This window comes from Miscanthus floridulus, chromosome 17, assembly GCF_019320115.1.
Source record: "Miscanthus floridulus cultivar M001 chromosome 17, ASM1932011v1, whole genome shotgun sequence".
NCBI classification, from domain to species: domain Eukaryota; kingdom Viridiplantae; phylum Streptophyta; class Magnoliopsida; order Poales; family Poaceae; genus Miscanthus; species Miscanthus floridulus.
In genome coordinates, this window is record NC_089596.1 from 3,332,344 (window position 1) to 3,347,787 (window position 15,444).

A 15,444-nucleotide genomic window follows, 5' to 3' on the forward strand; every position below is an offset into this window, starting at 1 on the left:
GGCCTCACTCGAGGCTAATAAGAGCATACCTATTCAGAAACAATCGCTATGCCTGACCCCTTCTCATGTTAAGATCTAAAAGCGAGAGCTATGGAAACGAACACTGAGTAAAGTTGGCCGGACTGCAAGGAACCTATGCCCTAGCAGCTATGACGTTCTTCCTCACCAGCGTGATCAGGGTTCTTTTGCCTGTGCCTTAAGCTTTGTAGCCTTAACAACGAAAAAGGGTCGGAATGCAGTAACCTTTTTATAACACAAAAGAACTAAAACTTATTCATTTATTATAAGACCACCACTTCGTTTATCTAACTAACTCATTTTTTGAGGGGACGATCTCATCCTCTATCTTGATAGATAAGTCCTGTGTCAGAGGGGCCACCTCCTTCTCGATGTCCTCCAGCTCGACGTCGAAGTAGCCGAGCACGAAGCCTTGCCTCATCGTTGCTAGATTAACGGTTCTCCCGATTGATGGGCCAAGAACCATCACAGGTAAGGAAGGGATACGGGGCTGAAAACACTACCACGGCCCATTACGACCCATGAGTTCGAAGGTTGGCCCACCGATGGGTTCACAACCGCTCTAGGACACCTTTAAAGTGAGGGGTGGAAAAGGATGGGCCCGCTAGCGGCTAGTACCCGGGCGCACGAGTGCCGCAGGTATCTCGACCCACGTTCGAGTCTTGGTTGGTTCACAGTCCATGTTTTTTCCTTGAAGAAAGGCAACGAGCCCTTGGGACCGATCAAACGGACCCAGGAACTATATGGATTGGCCACCAAGAATCTGGAGTTGGTCACCAGCTGACCCATGCCAGACCCCACGAACGGAAAGCCGGGGCCCCACTCGGACTAGCCCGTTAACACCTCACCAAGCGCCATGATTCGTCCATCGAGGAAAACATGGCACGGCTCAGCCCCTTTGTTTTATTGAAAAAATGCTTGAGGGAGGATGATCACAAGACGAGCTGACCCCTCGACCGGACCCCTGCTACGCGTGGGGGCTCAAGGGAAGTTGGACTCGTATGGAGACCGAATATGCAGTCGCATGATGATAGTGGATCAATCGGATCCTAGGGAGGGATCAAAATCAAGAGAAATATTTTTTGCCCCCCCCCCCCGAATCCTGCAGCTATATGTTCCCAAGGAGTCCGATCGCGACAGAAGGGAATCACAACCCTACCAAGACACCCCGTGGGCTACAAAGGGAGATCGAGGCCCTTAGAGTCCTCCCACCTAAAAAAGCCTCTAAAGGAATATTCTATTCCTCCGCATGCTCGGGGGTCTGTCGGGTATCGATATTAGGGATACCCGGAGAAAGGAAGTTAATGGCCATGAATGTTAATTCGCCCAGATGGTCCAAGACATATTTAAGGTCTTGCCCAACACTTCAGGCACGGGCTCCGTCTCGCCTGACCCCGAGGGCGCGGGCTCCGTCTCGCCAGACCCTGAGGGCGCGGGCTCCGTCTCGTCCGACGGGGACCCATACCACCTCCAACCACTACGGGTCTAAGAGAACGACCCCAGGGTCAAACTTTTGACACCGGGAGGGAAGCGGGCATGTCTCGACGTGACCCATGGCCACGATGGACCATACCTTGGGGCTCACGTCGCTAACAGTGTCGGCGCGTGCCGACGTTGTGCTACCTAATCCACGTACGGGTTCTGACCGGAGTACCTGTTGACCACGCCACCCGCCGGAACGGAGTGGAGCGCCGCGACCGGCTGACGACACCTACGTATAGCGCCAGTGATGAACAGGGACACGATGTGGAGGCGTCCCCATCATCATCTACAGGATCAACGGGACCCGCATAAAGGAGATGAAGGATGTTGCGACCCTTGAGGCCTTCTTGTCCCTCGCTTTTCTCCTTTTCTCTCTCTTTCTCTCTCTGTAACCTACGCCTTCCCCTTCATCTGTAAAAGGAAAAGCAGGACGCCCCATGAAGGGGACATAGGCACGAGCACACGGCTGAACGAGCTCAACAAGTCTCAACTCCATTCGATCTTTTCATCAGAGACTTAGGACCTTCTCCCTCTCTCGCCCGTTTGTAACCCATACTACAAACTAGGGCCGGTAACACGAGCAGTAGCAGGCTGGACGTAGGGACATTCCGCTCGAACTAGTATAAATCCTTGTGTCCTTCGAGCACACCATCCGGGCTAGACGCGCAGATACAAATTTAATCTTTGTGTCCTCCGAGCACACCATCCGGTTCAGACGCGCAGATACAAATTTACTAGCCGGTGGTTCGAAACACCGACACTATCAGGCCCACTTTGGCAGGGTAGCCCATCCAGTTCGCACGCCACGCGAGCGTCAGACACGCAGGCCATCAAGCCCATCACCATTTGGAGCATTTGGGCTGTGGGTATCGGTGGGCTTCCTTCCAAAGAGGCTATGATCGTTCCCAGCCGTCCCCCAACATCAACTTGTTACCTCGCCGTGGGGCCATATTTCCCCAAAATCAACCACCATTGCTATAAATTCTCTTACGAAGACATACTCCATCAATCCATAAAAAGTGTCGTTCTCACATTTTCAAGAAGTCAAATGTTTTCAACTTTAATCATTTTATATAAAAACAATAATATTTTTGATACATTATTAGTATCATTAGATAGATCATTAAATATATTTTCATAATAAACTTATTTAGAGATGCAAATGTTTCTAATATTTTTCTATAAACCTAGACAAACTTAAAAAACTTTGACCAGTACGAATCACGTAACTTTGACCCACACGAATCACGTAACGGCTCTTTTTATGGGACAAAGTGCGTAGTATGTTAGAAGATTTTTACCCAAGTATGAAGAGGACAATCCCTTTAATTTAAATCGAACCAATCTATAAGGTATGGTACCATTATTATTTCATATCAAAATAATTTACCACTGTCATCTACATCTACAGTATTACAATATAACTCTATTGTACACAGGTGACCCGCCCTTAATTCATGAACGCTACATACGCTCCTTGTAAACTTATATTAGTAATATGTATAATATTCTCGAATAAACGTTAAGAGCTATCTAGCGTTTTTCTGCTGTAATAAAAAAAATGCAAGGCTTGCTAATAAAATGGTCATCATGCAGTAGCTAAGCACTGACGACTACTGACAGTCTGATGATCAACACTTGTATCTTGTCGGGACAAGCAGGAGAGGCGTTTTCTTGTGGACGGCGAGCCCTCCGGCCTCTTCCATGCTCACGTCCTCCACCCGCACCCCCTCCGGGAGCTCCCAGTCGAAGCAGTAGAGCAGGTTGGCCAGCGTGAACTCCACGGTGGCCACGCCCATGGCCATGCCGGGGCACATCCGGCGGCCGGCGCCGAAGGGGACGAGCTCGAAGTGCGTGCCGTTGAAGTCGACGACGCCGTCGTCCCCGTCGAACCTGCCCGGGTCGAACTCCTCGGGCCTGTCCCCCCAGCTGCGGGGATCCCTGCCGATGGCCCACGCGTTGACCAGTACCCTCGTCTTGGCCGGCACGTCGTACCCGCAGATGCTCACTTGCCGCAGCGTCTCCCTCGGCAGCAGCAGCGGCGCCGCCGGATGCAGCCGCAGCGTCTCCTTCACCACCGCCTTCAGGTACCTGAGCTTCGCCACGTCGTCGGGGTGCACCCTCTCCCTGCCGCCGCCGTCCACCACGGACCGGACCTCCTCCTGCGCCTTCCTCAGCATCGCCGGTCTCCGGATCAGCTCCGCCATCGCCCACACCATGGTCACCGAGCTCGTGTCCACGCTAGCGGTGAACACGTTCTGCAATTAATATAATAATACAGTGTAACATGCATGCATCAATGGATGATCTGTCGCTGAGTAGTGAGTAGTGTGAGTGTGAACGAACACGACGCGTGGCGTACCGAGAGCAGCCCTTTGATGTGGTCCCTAGTGAAGCGGAGAGAGCCGTCGACCTGTCGCCGTTGGCGGCGCTCCTCCATGAGGTCGACGAAGACGTCGATGAGGTCGGGGCCGTGGCCGCCGGGCGTCGTGGCGCGGGAGGACGGGTCCACCAGGTGCTGGTCGATGATGGTGTCGAAGAAGGCGTCGAGGTCCCTGAACACCCTCTCGCGTCGCGCGGCGGCGCCGGTGAGGCGGTCCACGAGGCGGCCGGCGGCGTTGGGGTAGTAGTCCTCGGCGGAGAAGCCGGCCTTGGCTCTCATGGCCTCGTCCAGCACGTCGTGGAAGTGCTTCTTGTGCGCAAACTGCTCCGTGCCGTAGATGTTCCCGAACGCCACCGTGCCGATGACGCCGTCCATGAGCCCGAAGATGTGGTCCTCCAGCTGCACCGCCTTGCCGCCGGCGCTGCTCAACCTGCCGATCAGCTTGTCCACCTGTCCGCCATTTTATATAGCTGAGTGCCCTATGATCACGACGGCAATACATGGACGATGCAGTCATCATCATCTCCTACCTCGGCCTCCCTGGCGTAATCAGCGGCCCGGACGCGGCGCGCGCTGAGGAACTCGACGACGAAGAGCTTGCGCATCTCGCGCCAGTAGTCGCCGTAAGGACTGAAGGCGACGTCCTTGTGGTCGTACGACAGGCGCCGGCCCCCCGGCGTGTCGGGGCGGCTGCAGCAGTCGGCGTCGCGCGCCTTCATCACCTCCCGCGCGGCGTCCGCCGACGTCACCACCAGCGTGGGCACGCTGCCCAGGCGCAGCAGCATGACGGGTCCGTGGCGGCGCGCCAGCTCCCGCAGGCTCTGGTGCGGCAGCGCGCCCAGCTGGTGCAGGTTGCCCAGGATCGGCAGCCTCGGCGGGCCCGGCGGCAGGTGGAGGAGGACGCGCCGCCCTTTCTTGCTGCTCCAGCTCTTTCCTGCTCTTCTTTTTCTTGCAAGGAGGAGCAAGAGCAGAGGGGCGAGAACCGCCATGACGACCGTGAGCTGCCATTGCTGAGGCGAGCTGCTGCTGCCTTCTACGATGACCTGCACCGCCATTGCTAGCTAGCTGTTGCTTAACGGTGCTAGCTGAGCTGAGGGCTGAGGCTTGGGCATCCCCACTCGTCATGGGGGCTATAAATAGGGCTCTGCTAAGTACTAGTAACTGACACCGTCTCTGCTAATTCAATGGCCGCATGCGTTTCTGCAAAACATTACGAGCTGTTAGGATCCTTTCATTTGCTGGAATTAAAATCTACTTAATAAATTAGCCTATTTGACTTAAAATTTAATATTCAACCACTTTTAAAGTTCACATATAAGTCTATCTCAAATTTATAAAATGAGAGATGAAAATTGATTCTATGGATTATTATCCTATGTTTCTACTTTACAACTCACTCCTCTACGGTTGAAATACAATATATAAGTATGTCTCTTGTATAGCTAACAATAATATACAAATATAATCCATATACAACTATATTAGCTTAATTAATATATGTATAAATTATGATTATATTAAAATAAATTTAATTCTAAGGATCTAAATGGGGCTTAGATTTAGAATTAGGCTGGCAGCCATCAGTTGGATCGATCGATCGGTTGATGCAATGCATCTATCAGCAGATACCGACCTGCAACTTGCGCAACTAGTGACAGAAGAGACAAGGACCAGCTCATTGCAGGCAGTGGACAGATGACAATGAATTCGTTACTGAAAGCTTATATTACTGTTGCAGCTATGTACCAACATTATGGATTATTGTTATAGCACCAGAAACGATATAAGCCAATGCGGCGATGACACGTGGTTCACTGTCAGCACGCTAATTGATTTGTGGTTAGCAGTAAGCCGATGCGTGCGATATGATGCCACGTAGGAGTAACAACCCACATGCATACATGCATGCTGACCAATGGGAGATGACGTTGCAGGGATGAGGTCAGCAACCAATACGCATTCGCTTACGCAATTGTAGCTAACAAGCTAGCTAGCCAGCGTTCTTTTGAGCAAGAGTTTGCCCTACAATACAGCACATGGCAAAAGTCTGCTCACATCATCCTCCTGCTGCCGGGATTCCCCAATACCTATTTCTATACGTAGAGTACAGTGCAGTACATCATCAATTATGCATTGTCTGTGTCTGTCCCCATTGCAGAACATTCAACGGCTACCGCTAAGAGCAGCACCAACGCAGAAAAAAAATATTGTTTCATATATGTAGAGAACAGATTCAGAGCTACCACCTATCAACCATCAGCTAAGGGGCGTCTGGATGGATTAAACTAAAACTTTAGTCCATGTTTTAGATGCTAAATAGAAGGTCTAAATATAAACTAATCATGGTCTTACAGAAACTAATAGACACTAATAGATGAGTAGAACTTATTAGAAAAAAGAAAATTTTAATTAGTTCATATTTAGCCTATAATTCAACGACGGACTAAACTTTAGTCCGATAATCCGAACTGATCCTATATTATTGTCTATCATAGCTTTTGGAGTGCCAAACAGGAAATCATGCAGCTACCGTTTCCTCTCTCCAACTCTCTCTCTCTCTCCCTTTCTCTCTCTTCACAAACAGGTGATCTATTTCTACAGCGTGTGCTTCAGTGTTAGCTTCTGTAAAAGTGTTAGATGAGGCTGTGGTGCTTCTGCAGGTCATTTCGATCCTCTCCGTGGCTTCTGATCCATTTGACATGGCAGTTACAGACTGATGTGGAGGCTGGAGCATCACGACATGGTAGTGCATTAGGGGTGGCCTAAGAACTAAAGGTAAACATATCTGTGCTGGTCAAACTTTCTCAAGTTTAACTGAGTTTATAAAAAATATTAGCAAAATTTGTAGCTCAAATAAAGTTATTATGAAAGTATATTCAACGACATCTAATGATACTAATTATGTATCATAAATATTAATATTAATATTTTTTTATATATCTGGTCAAAATTGAGTATGTTTGACTTCTCGAAAAGTGATAACGATAGATAAAAGAATTAAGTCCACTTTTAGCCTCTCAACTATTGTCTTGGTCTAATTTTAACCCTCAACTATAAAACCGTTTAGTACCGGTACCCCAGCTGTCAAAACCGTTCACTTTTAGCATCTGGGCGAGGGCAAGGCTACTTGGACCGACGTTGAACGGTTTTGACCACGCCACGCTGGCGTTGACCGCCACGTAGGACGCTAGTCTGCATCTCAGTGACATGTGGGGTCCGCACGTCACCCACTCATTCCCTCTCCTTCCTCTAGCTCCAGCAGCATTCGGCGGCGGCGTCATCTCCATCCCCGGCGTCGGCCGCTCGCCCGAGGCCATATTTGTAATATGGAAAATATGGTTTTTATAGTATAATTTGAGTTTTGACCCAACCAGGTGCAATCTTTTTGGAGGGAGGCAGTACTAGTTTTTTCTTTTAGTCGGCCTGTTCGCTGGTTGGTTTCTGAGCTGGTTTGGGCTGGCTGGTGCTGGTTTGTTGTGAGAAGAAAACACTATTAGTTGATTGATTTGTGCTGACTGAAACCATGTGAACAGACAGGCGCCGTGTTCAACGCACCCAGGCAGCCGGACTTGTTCAGGCGCCGGCGGCGCGCAGCAGCAAGTGTATGTTCGTCATTTTCTATATAAAAAAGCAATCCTGTGTGCAACAATTCAACCGGGCTATGGATGGACTTTATTTGAAGAGTTCAAGTTGCCTTTTTGTTCCAAACGACACAAGCAACCACACTGCAGTTCAACAGGCGGCGCCGGTCAAAACACCCCTAATATATACTCTACTCGTAGCTCATATTTTTTCAACCCCTGACGCCGCCTAAAGGCATGCAAACATTAGTTAGCAGGAAAGTCTTCCATCGACGCATGAGTTTTTCCAGATTGTTATGCATGTAATGCCATTGCGCAAGATTTCATATACAATCATATTAGATTAATGAATCTGTGTCTAAATTTTAATTATTAAAATAAATTCAATTTCAAGGATCTAAAGGACCTTATTGTTTTTTACCTTATTTGCCGCTCGAAAGTCTCTTTGATACTCCCCGGTAAATGGTACTCACATTTTGCGTTTGCACGGTCTTTGATATATATATGTATCTTTAATCACTGAATATTCTTCTGGAACACACAAATTATTCAAAAGTCAGAGACTATGCAGGTAGTTTTAGTACAGTTAAACGCGTATAACTTACATGTTTTTAATTAAATAATGTAATACTTATTGAAGTTGGTAGTTTTTAAGGTTTGATAAAAAGAATTATCCTAAACAACATGATTATGTCACCGGGGAGCCAGTACGTAGACATGCATCCTTTCTTAGGCACAGTGGCGTGCGTGGAAGAAGCTCTCCCGTCCATTTTAAAAGTAAAAATAATTTTTTTAAAAAGGAGGGCTTATACCAAACAAAAATAGACTATTCTATTAAGTGGCCGACAGGTGTGACCAGGACAGGAAAACAAGCCAAGTGGCCATATGCAACAACAGAAAAAGCAAAGACTTTTCTCAACAGAAGGTTCCTATTCCTCTCCACCAGTCGCACCAAACGAGCAGTTTCAATTCCAGAGGCAACCTCGTTCCCCTCAAGTTTCGGGTTTCAAATTAGCATGTGTGAAAACAATTTTTTTTCTCAGTATTTCTTTTCTTTTTCTTTTTCCTTTTTTTTTTGGGAAAAAGAAGCAAATGGTGCGGATGTAAACACCACATGCGTGGCCACAAGCATACACAGTACACACATAAAAGCACTCACCCTTTTACCTGATTTTCAGTGCTAATATTGAATTTAAACCTTTGGAGACTATATTGCATCAATTGTGCAAGTTAAAGAGTAGGGGCGCTAACCTAAAAAAACATGACATAATTCTTTTTACCTATTCAGAGGCATCGTCATGGAGAACCACCACTGTGATTTAGTAGTCTCTTGTTGGGGTCTTTCATGGTGGACGTCTTTGTCGTGTTTTTGTTGAGTAGGCCTTTCAGAAATCAAAGAATCTGTGTCATTGTGTTTGGCGATTTCAAGAACGATGACCAGAGGCTTTGGTTTTCCTCCAGCATCCTAGCATCCCAGTAGCAAGCTTGGTTACTTTTTTCTTTCAATTTTCTATAGTTGCATGTTTTGTCAATTTCTCTCTAATGAACCAGCCATTTCTATAGTTGGGTTAATTGTGCTTTTTATGATGTGGTCTAGAGTGAGTTGTTAGGCTGGTTTTTAGTGGTTGCCACAATGAAGCGTGGCAGCGGAGGCGGAGGCGTCGAATTGGTGGGGCTAGACTTGGAAGCGTGCGGTGAGGCGGCGGCCGACGCGGCGGTGGATCGGGCCTGGCGCTGCTTCGCCGGACTGGATGCCTTCGTCAACTGCTACTCCTACAAGGGTATGAATGATTCGCATACAGACGTGCTCGCCTGACGCCGTATTGACCATTGGTTTGCCTTTGCTTCTTGGGTTATTTGGATTCTTGCCATTACATTTTCTCAAGTCTCAAAGAATGCCATTACTATTTGTTTTATTGGAAACTTGTCATTACTATTTTGCTTTCCCCTCGTCCTTGCCCTTTTCTACATCTGGAGCGTAGCTAGGTCCACCTGCAGGTGCCGTATTTCCGTATGTGCCCGTATTGCCCCTGTACGAGAGGATAAGGCTGAGCAGTCCGCTGCCAGTGCCGCGGCGCGTGCCGTCGCCCGGATTCCCACAACTCCGTTGCCCGTGCCTGCACTCTGCTTCATCCGTCCATCCCCAGCGTGGGCATTGCTATCCCCTGCTTCGTCGGCTTGGTTCGTTGCGGCGTGCTCCGGTCTCTGGCTCTCCGCACCTCACGCCAATGAACCAACCACCCGACTCCTCCACCGCTGCCGCTCTGGTGCCCACCGCCGCCACCGGCGACGCGGACAACCTATCCGCGTTTCCGGCATGGGCGCGGTCGGTGTCGGACTGCGAGGAACGGTTGGGGGTCTCCATCACCCGCGGCCTCTCCTCCGCCGAGGCCACGGCGCGGCTGCGCGTCCATGGGGCGAACGAGCTGGCGGAGCACCCGGGCCCGTCGCTGCTGCGGCTGCTGCTGGACCAGTTCGAGGACATGCTGGTGCGCATCCTGCTCGCGGCCGCCGCCGTCTCCTTGCTCCTCGCGCTCTCCTCCTCCGCCTCTTCGGGCGCCGCCCCGACGCTCGCCGCCTTCGTCGAGCTGCTCGTCATCTTCCTCATCCTCATCGTGAATGCGGTCGTCGGGGTGTGGCAGGAGGCCAACGCGGAGCGGGCACTGGACGCGCTGCGGGAGATCCAGTCCCACCACGCCGCGGTCCTTCGCGACGGCGGCTGGGTCCCCACGCTACCCGCGCGGGACCTCGTCCCGGGCGACGTCGTGCAACTCTGCGTCGGGGATAAGGTGCCCGCCGACATGCGCGTCGCAAGTCTGCTCACCTCCACACTCCGCCTCGAGCAAGGGTTGCTGACCGGGGAGACGGCGTTCGTCAACAAGACCTCCCGCGCGTTGCCGGTGGAGGACGTCGATATACAGGCTAAGGAGTGCATGGTGTTTGCCGGCACCACCGTCGTCAAAGGCGCCGCGCTCTGCATCGTCGCGCGTACTGGGATGGCCACGGAGATCGGCGCCATCCACGCGCAGATCCACCAGGCGTCGCAGGAGGACGACGACACGCCGCTCAAGAAGAAGCTCAACGAGTCCGGGGAGGCGCTCACCAAGATCATCGGCCTCATCTGCGCGCTCGTCTGGCTCATCAACGTCAAGTACTTCCTCACCTTCGACCTCTAGGGGGGATGGGTGCCAGGAACGTCAGCTTCTCCTTCGAGAAGTGCACCTACTACTTTGAGATCGCCGTCGCGCTCGCCGTCGAAGCCATACCTGAGGGCCTGCCCACCGTCATCACCACCTGCCTCGCGCTCGGGACTCGGGACCAGGAAGATGGCTGCCAAGAATGCGCTCGTCAGGAAGCTGCCTAGCGTCGAGACCCTCGGCTGCACCACCTCGTACAGGGGCAATACGGGCACATATGGAAATACGACACTTGCAGGTGGGTCTAGCTACGCTCCAGATGTAGAAAAGGGTAAGGGTGAGGGGAAAGCAGAATAGTAATGGCAAGCTTCCAATAAGACAAATAGTAATGGCATTCTTCAAAACCGGAGAAATTGTAATGGCAAGAATCCAAATAACCCTTGCTTCTTTATCCTTGAGCTTAGTGGCGAATCTAGGATTTTGTCTCAGGGTATTCCGCTAAAAAAATTTCATATACAGTTCGGTAAATCCATTTCAGCAATTCGGTAATAATTGTAAAATTGACAACATGATTCGGTATATCTGCACTAAATAACACAATAAGGTTTAAAATCATGGATTAAGTTCAAACCATCCACTAAGTATAGTATAAATAGTTCAAAAGCCATATCAATAATTGAAATAAGACATAAAAGAGAACCAGAGACTTACAATGCTATTTTTGTGACTATTTTATTCGACGCTTTCAAAATGACATAAATGTATTGATTATATCATTTTCATCAACTTCAAAGAAAATATCCCGCTCAATGAAAGTGACTAGACAGTCATCCAGAAGACTATCTTCCATCTTATTTCTTAACTTTGTTTTCACAAAAATCATTGCAGAAAATACCCTTTCAACACTTGCCGTTGCTACAGGTAGAAGCAATACCAATTTGAGGAGCTCATAAACCATATCGTACACTTTGTGCCTCTTTGTTTCAACAAACTTAACTGAGAGATCAACAATATTGTCTAGACCTTTGAAGCTATCATCATGTCCCATATCATCAATATAATTATCTAGCTGCAACTCAAGTTTGAGCAAATTATTATTTGAGAACTTCTTTGGGTAGAACTCAGCTAGTCTACGTAGCTTCTATGCATCAAAAGAAGCAAATGACTTGGAAGGACTAAAGGCCGACATACAAGACAACAACTCCATATTAATCTCATCAAACCGATTATCAACTTCTTGACTTATTTGATCAATGACACCAATATATACTTCTCTTCTAAAGTGGTCATTGGTTTGCTTTTGGGCACAAGCTTTCTTTGCTGATTTTCCATAAGGAACATAATCACCATCCATAGCAGGAACTTCAACACCATGTTTATCGCAAAATGAAGTGACCTTCTCAAGAAAATTATCCCAACCATCAGATCTCAATTTTTGCATTCTTTTTTTTTGCCACATTAACAAGTGATATTGCATTAAGAATATCTTGGTCCCTTATTTTGCAAACACTCAAATAACTCATCTGTATATCCAAGAATAATATACATTAAGTGTGCAAAGAAAACAAACTCAAAGTTCTCAAACGCTCTGGTCACAAAATGTATTTTGGTCCAATCATCCTTATATGCAGGATCATCCCCAAGATCATGGATTGCTTCATACATAGTAATGATGTTGCATACAGTTTTGTAATGAGATCCCCATCGAGTATCTCCAGGCCTAGGCATACCAATCTCTTGATGTAATCCAGTTCCAGATTCAATTTCACTACAGTCAAGTGCTTTCTTGACATTCTCAAGCCTAGCATTTCTAAGCATGTCATGACGCTTACAGGAAACTCCAACAATATTCAACAAGATAGATATTTGATCAAAAAAAGTCTTGCAATCAGTATGTCCCTTGGCAACAGCAACAAGAACCAATTGGAGTTGATGAGCAAAACAATGAATATAATAAGCAGACGGTGATTCTTGCATGATCAATGTTTTCAACCCTTTAATATCTCTTTTCATGTTGCTAGCCCCATCATATCCTTGACCACGGATTTAAGTCATAGTCAAGCCATGACTAACAAGTAAAGCTTCAATTGCATCCTTAAGTGCTAAAGAGGTAGTATCATCTACATGAACAACTCCAATAAAATGCTCACATGGCCTTCCCAATTTATCAACATAACGCAAGCAAAGAGCTAGTTGTTCTTTATGTGATATATCACTAGACTCATCAGCTAAAATTGCATAGGGCTCATCATCAAGTTCTTCAATTATTTTCTTTCTAGTTTCTAGGGCACAACATCAAGTTCTTCAATTATTTTCTTTCTAGTTTCTAGGGCACAACAGTGAATAATTTGCTTTTGTATGTCTGGGCTAGTTAAGGTACAGTTACCTGGAGCATTGTCCAAAACATACTTTTTCACTTCACTATTTCTGGCAAGAAATTTCAAAAGTTCAATGAAGTTCCCTCTGTTGCTAGATTCTTCACTTTCATCATGTCCACGAAAAGCCAACCCTTGATGCAAAAGAAACTTGATACACCTAAGTGAATAAGTCAACCTTTTCTTACAAAGATGAAGATCCTCATCACTCCACTTCTCAATATTATAATCAATTGCTACCTTGAGATTTGTAAAGCCAATGTATCTCTCTTGAGCTGCAATATGTGCCTTAGAACCCATATGTTTGCGAAGTGCTTTCTCTCCTATATTCCAATTCTTCCAGCCATCAACAGTAAATGTGTCTGACCCAGTACCCTTCTTGAACAAATAGCATATGAAGCAAAACACAGCATCCTTCTTAATACTATACTCAAGCCAATCATTATTATACATCCAACAATAGTTGAATCCCCGATCCCTATCTGAAATCTTTCTTTTTGAAAATCATGTGCAAAAGGTTTGAATGGACCTTTAATAATATATGTTCTTCGAATTGTATCTTGATCATTAACATGATATTTTAGAATAGGATGTCTTTCACCTGTATCATGTGGAAGGCGATTGGTGTCATAAACTCGTGGCAGTGAAGACGGTTGTGGCGGTGGCATAGGATTTACAATTTCCTCAACTACTCTCTCATGAATCTGCTCTTCCACCACAGGTTCAATCGGATAAGGATTAGAAGTAGCAGCAGCTGCCGCAGCCTTCTTCTTTGCTGTATGCTTCTGAAAAAGAGATGCAATGTCTCCGTTTCTCTTCATAACTGCATAAATATTATAAAAAACACAATGCCAAATAATTAAATAAATTGCGCTTGCACGATTGAACTCTCAGATGCGATTATGGATCACTCACATGATATGAGTAGTGAACAAAAGATCAATCAAGATCGACTCTGATGTTGAGAAAAATCCTCCACCTCGCCATGTGATAGATGATTCTATAATTTTAGAGCTAAGCAATTAGCAATTAAAGTACACATGAATTTTTTTTAAAAAGCCGAAGAACAAAGATTGAATCTCACCAGAATAATTGTGATCACAAATTGGCCTAGATGTCGCCGGTGGCCAGTGCTGCCGTAGCCCGTAGGACAGCGCGTAGGCCAAACAAGACACGAGGTCGGAGGTTCTCTTCGTAATTGCACGAATATTAGAAAAACACAATGCTAAATAATGAAACAATCTATTATTGTAATGTTAGCAAATAACACAAGAGATTAGATCAGGGGAACTGGGAAAGTGTGGCGTAGTCGTAATCACCGCGTCTCTGTGACCCTGCCGTTAGGGTGTCCAGCGGCGCCGGCGCCATGACCGCGTCTCTCGCTCCGCCCGTCCGTCGGCGTCGCCTCCTATCGAGATTAGATTAGGGGAAAGTTACGCCTAACTGCGTTGCGGGCGTGGTCAATGTGAACGCCTTCTTTGCTGCGTGGGCCACGTGCCCGCGTGGGGGTGCCTCAAGTGGGCCTTTCGTGGTGGCGCGACGCATTCCAGGTAAGTTTTTTTCTTTTACATAAATACAAATGCAAATACATATACAGTATATAATAGTATATTTATCGGTGCCGCAGGGTATGCCAGTGCATACATGGCATACCATGTGCCTCCGCCACTTTGAGCTCATTGCTTATGCCACGGTAAAAATCGTGAACGGGGATTCTCGTGGGCTGAGGATTTAATTGCTAATAACGCTTTCAATTTTACTACGATCTTTAACCAAGCGCGCCCCTTTAGCAAAATTAAAAAAAAAGAGATAACTGTAGGAAACTGGAGTGGGGAAAATACAGGGTCCAGTGAACTGAATTTGCATCTTATATCATGGTTCAGACATATCTCTGAACTGAACTACCCTGACAATTAAATTGATCCGTTACATAACTTGTGCCATATTACAGATATGGTGCCTTTTGTTTTAACTGTCATGGGTCCAGCATGTGAGATGTTGCATCCTAAACAAAGCATAGGCTCTAGTGGTATCGCTAGTCTGAATGTAGTCTTAACACTGAAAACACCAGAACGAAATGCCAGTTTTGTCCACATTTACGTCCTGCTTCAGCCAATTCTTTTTTTAAAATGTTCCATTATTGTGTCTGTGAGTGGTGAGAGCTGTCTCACTGAGTCACCAGGTCGTGGGTTCGAAACAGCCTCTCTGTAGATTTTGCGGGGGAAAGGCTTGTCTCGGTTTATCCCTTCCCCAGACCCCACGCATGTGGGAGCCTCCGGCACTGGGTCTGCCCTTTTTACTGTGTCTGTGTGACCAGGGGAGGTGCAAGATTGTCTCAATATAAGTGAAGATGAGTACAGGAAGACAATCAAAGTAAATGTGATAACACCTTGGTTTCTAGTGAAGGCGATCGCAAAGCGGTTCCAGGATACAAAATCTGGTGGATCTATTGTGTTCTTGACACAGAT

General features: G+C 47.2%; 1 protein-coding gene and 1 pseudogene across 1 annotated transcript; one reads left to right on the plus strand and one right to left on the minus strand.

The window, feature by feature from the left end:
* Positions 1 to 2,835: 2,835 nt before the first annotated feature.
* LOC136517755 (4-hydroxyphenylacetaldehyde oxime monooxygenase-like) lies at positions 2,836 to 4,973 on the minus strand. The gene is made up of 3 exons (XM_066511398.1): positions 4,414 to 4,973; positions 3,863 to 4,333; positions 2,836 to 3,758 (listed from the first exon to the last, which is right to left on the minus strand). The coding sequence occupies exons 1-3, from the start codon at positions 4,936 to 4,938 to the stop codon at positions 3,132 to 3,134; spliced, it is 1,623 nt and encodes a 540-aa protein (XP_066367495.1). The 5' UTR covers positions 4,939 to 4,973; the 3' UTR covers positions 2,836 to 3,131.
* Positions 4,974 to 9,692: 4,719 nt separating this feature from the next.
* LOC136518182 (calcium-transporting ATPase 4, endoplasmic reticulum-type-like) lies at positions 9,693 to 10,958 on the plus strand (annotated as a pseudogene).
* Positions 10,959 to 15,444: the final 4,486 nt, after the last annotated feature.

Bases quoted from the DNA above. Each gene is read 5' to 3' on its own strand.
- LOC136517755 (XM_066511398.1), bottom strand. From the start codon at position 4,938: ATGGCGGTGCAGGTCATCGTAGAAGGCAGCAGCAGCTCGCCTCAGCAA. The intron at 4,334-4,413 runs GTAGGAGATGAT...AATGGCGGACAG, and splicing joins ATTACGCCAGGGAGGCCGAG to GTGGACAAGCTGATCGGCAG. The intron at 3,759-3,862 runs GTACGCCACGCG...TATTAATTGCAG, and splicing joins ACATCAAAGGGCTGCTCTCG to AACGTGTTCACCGCTAGCGT.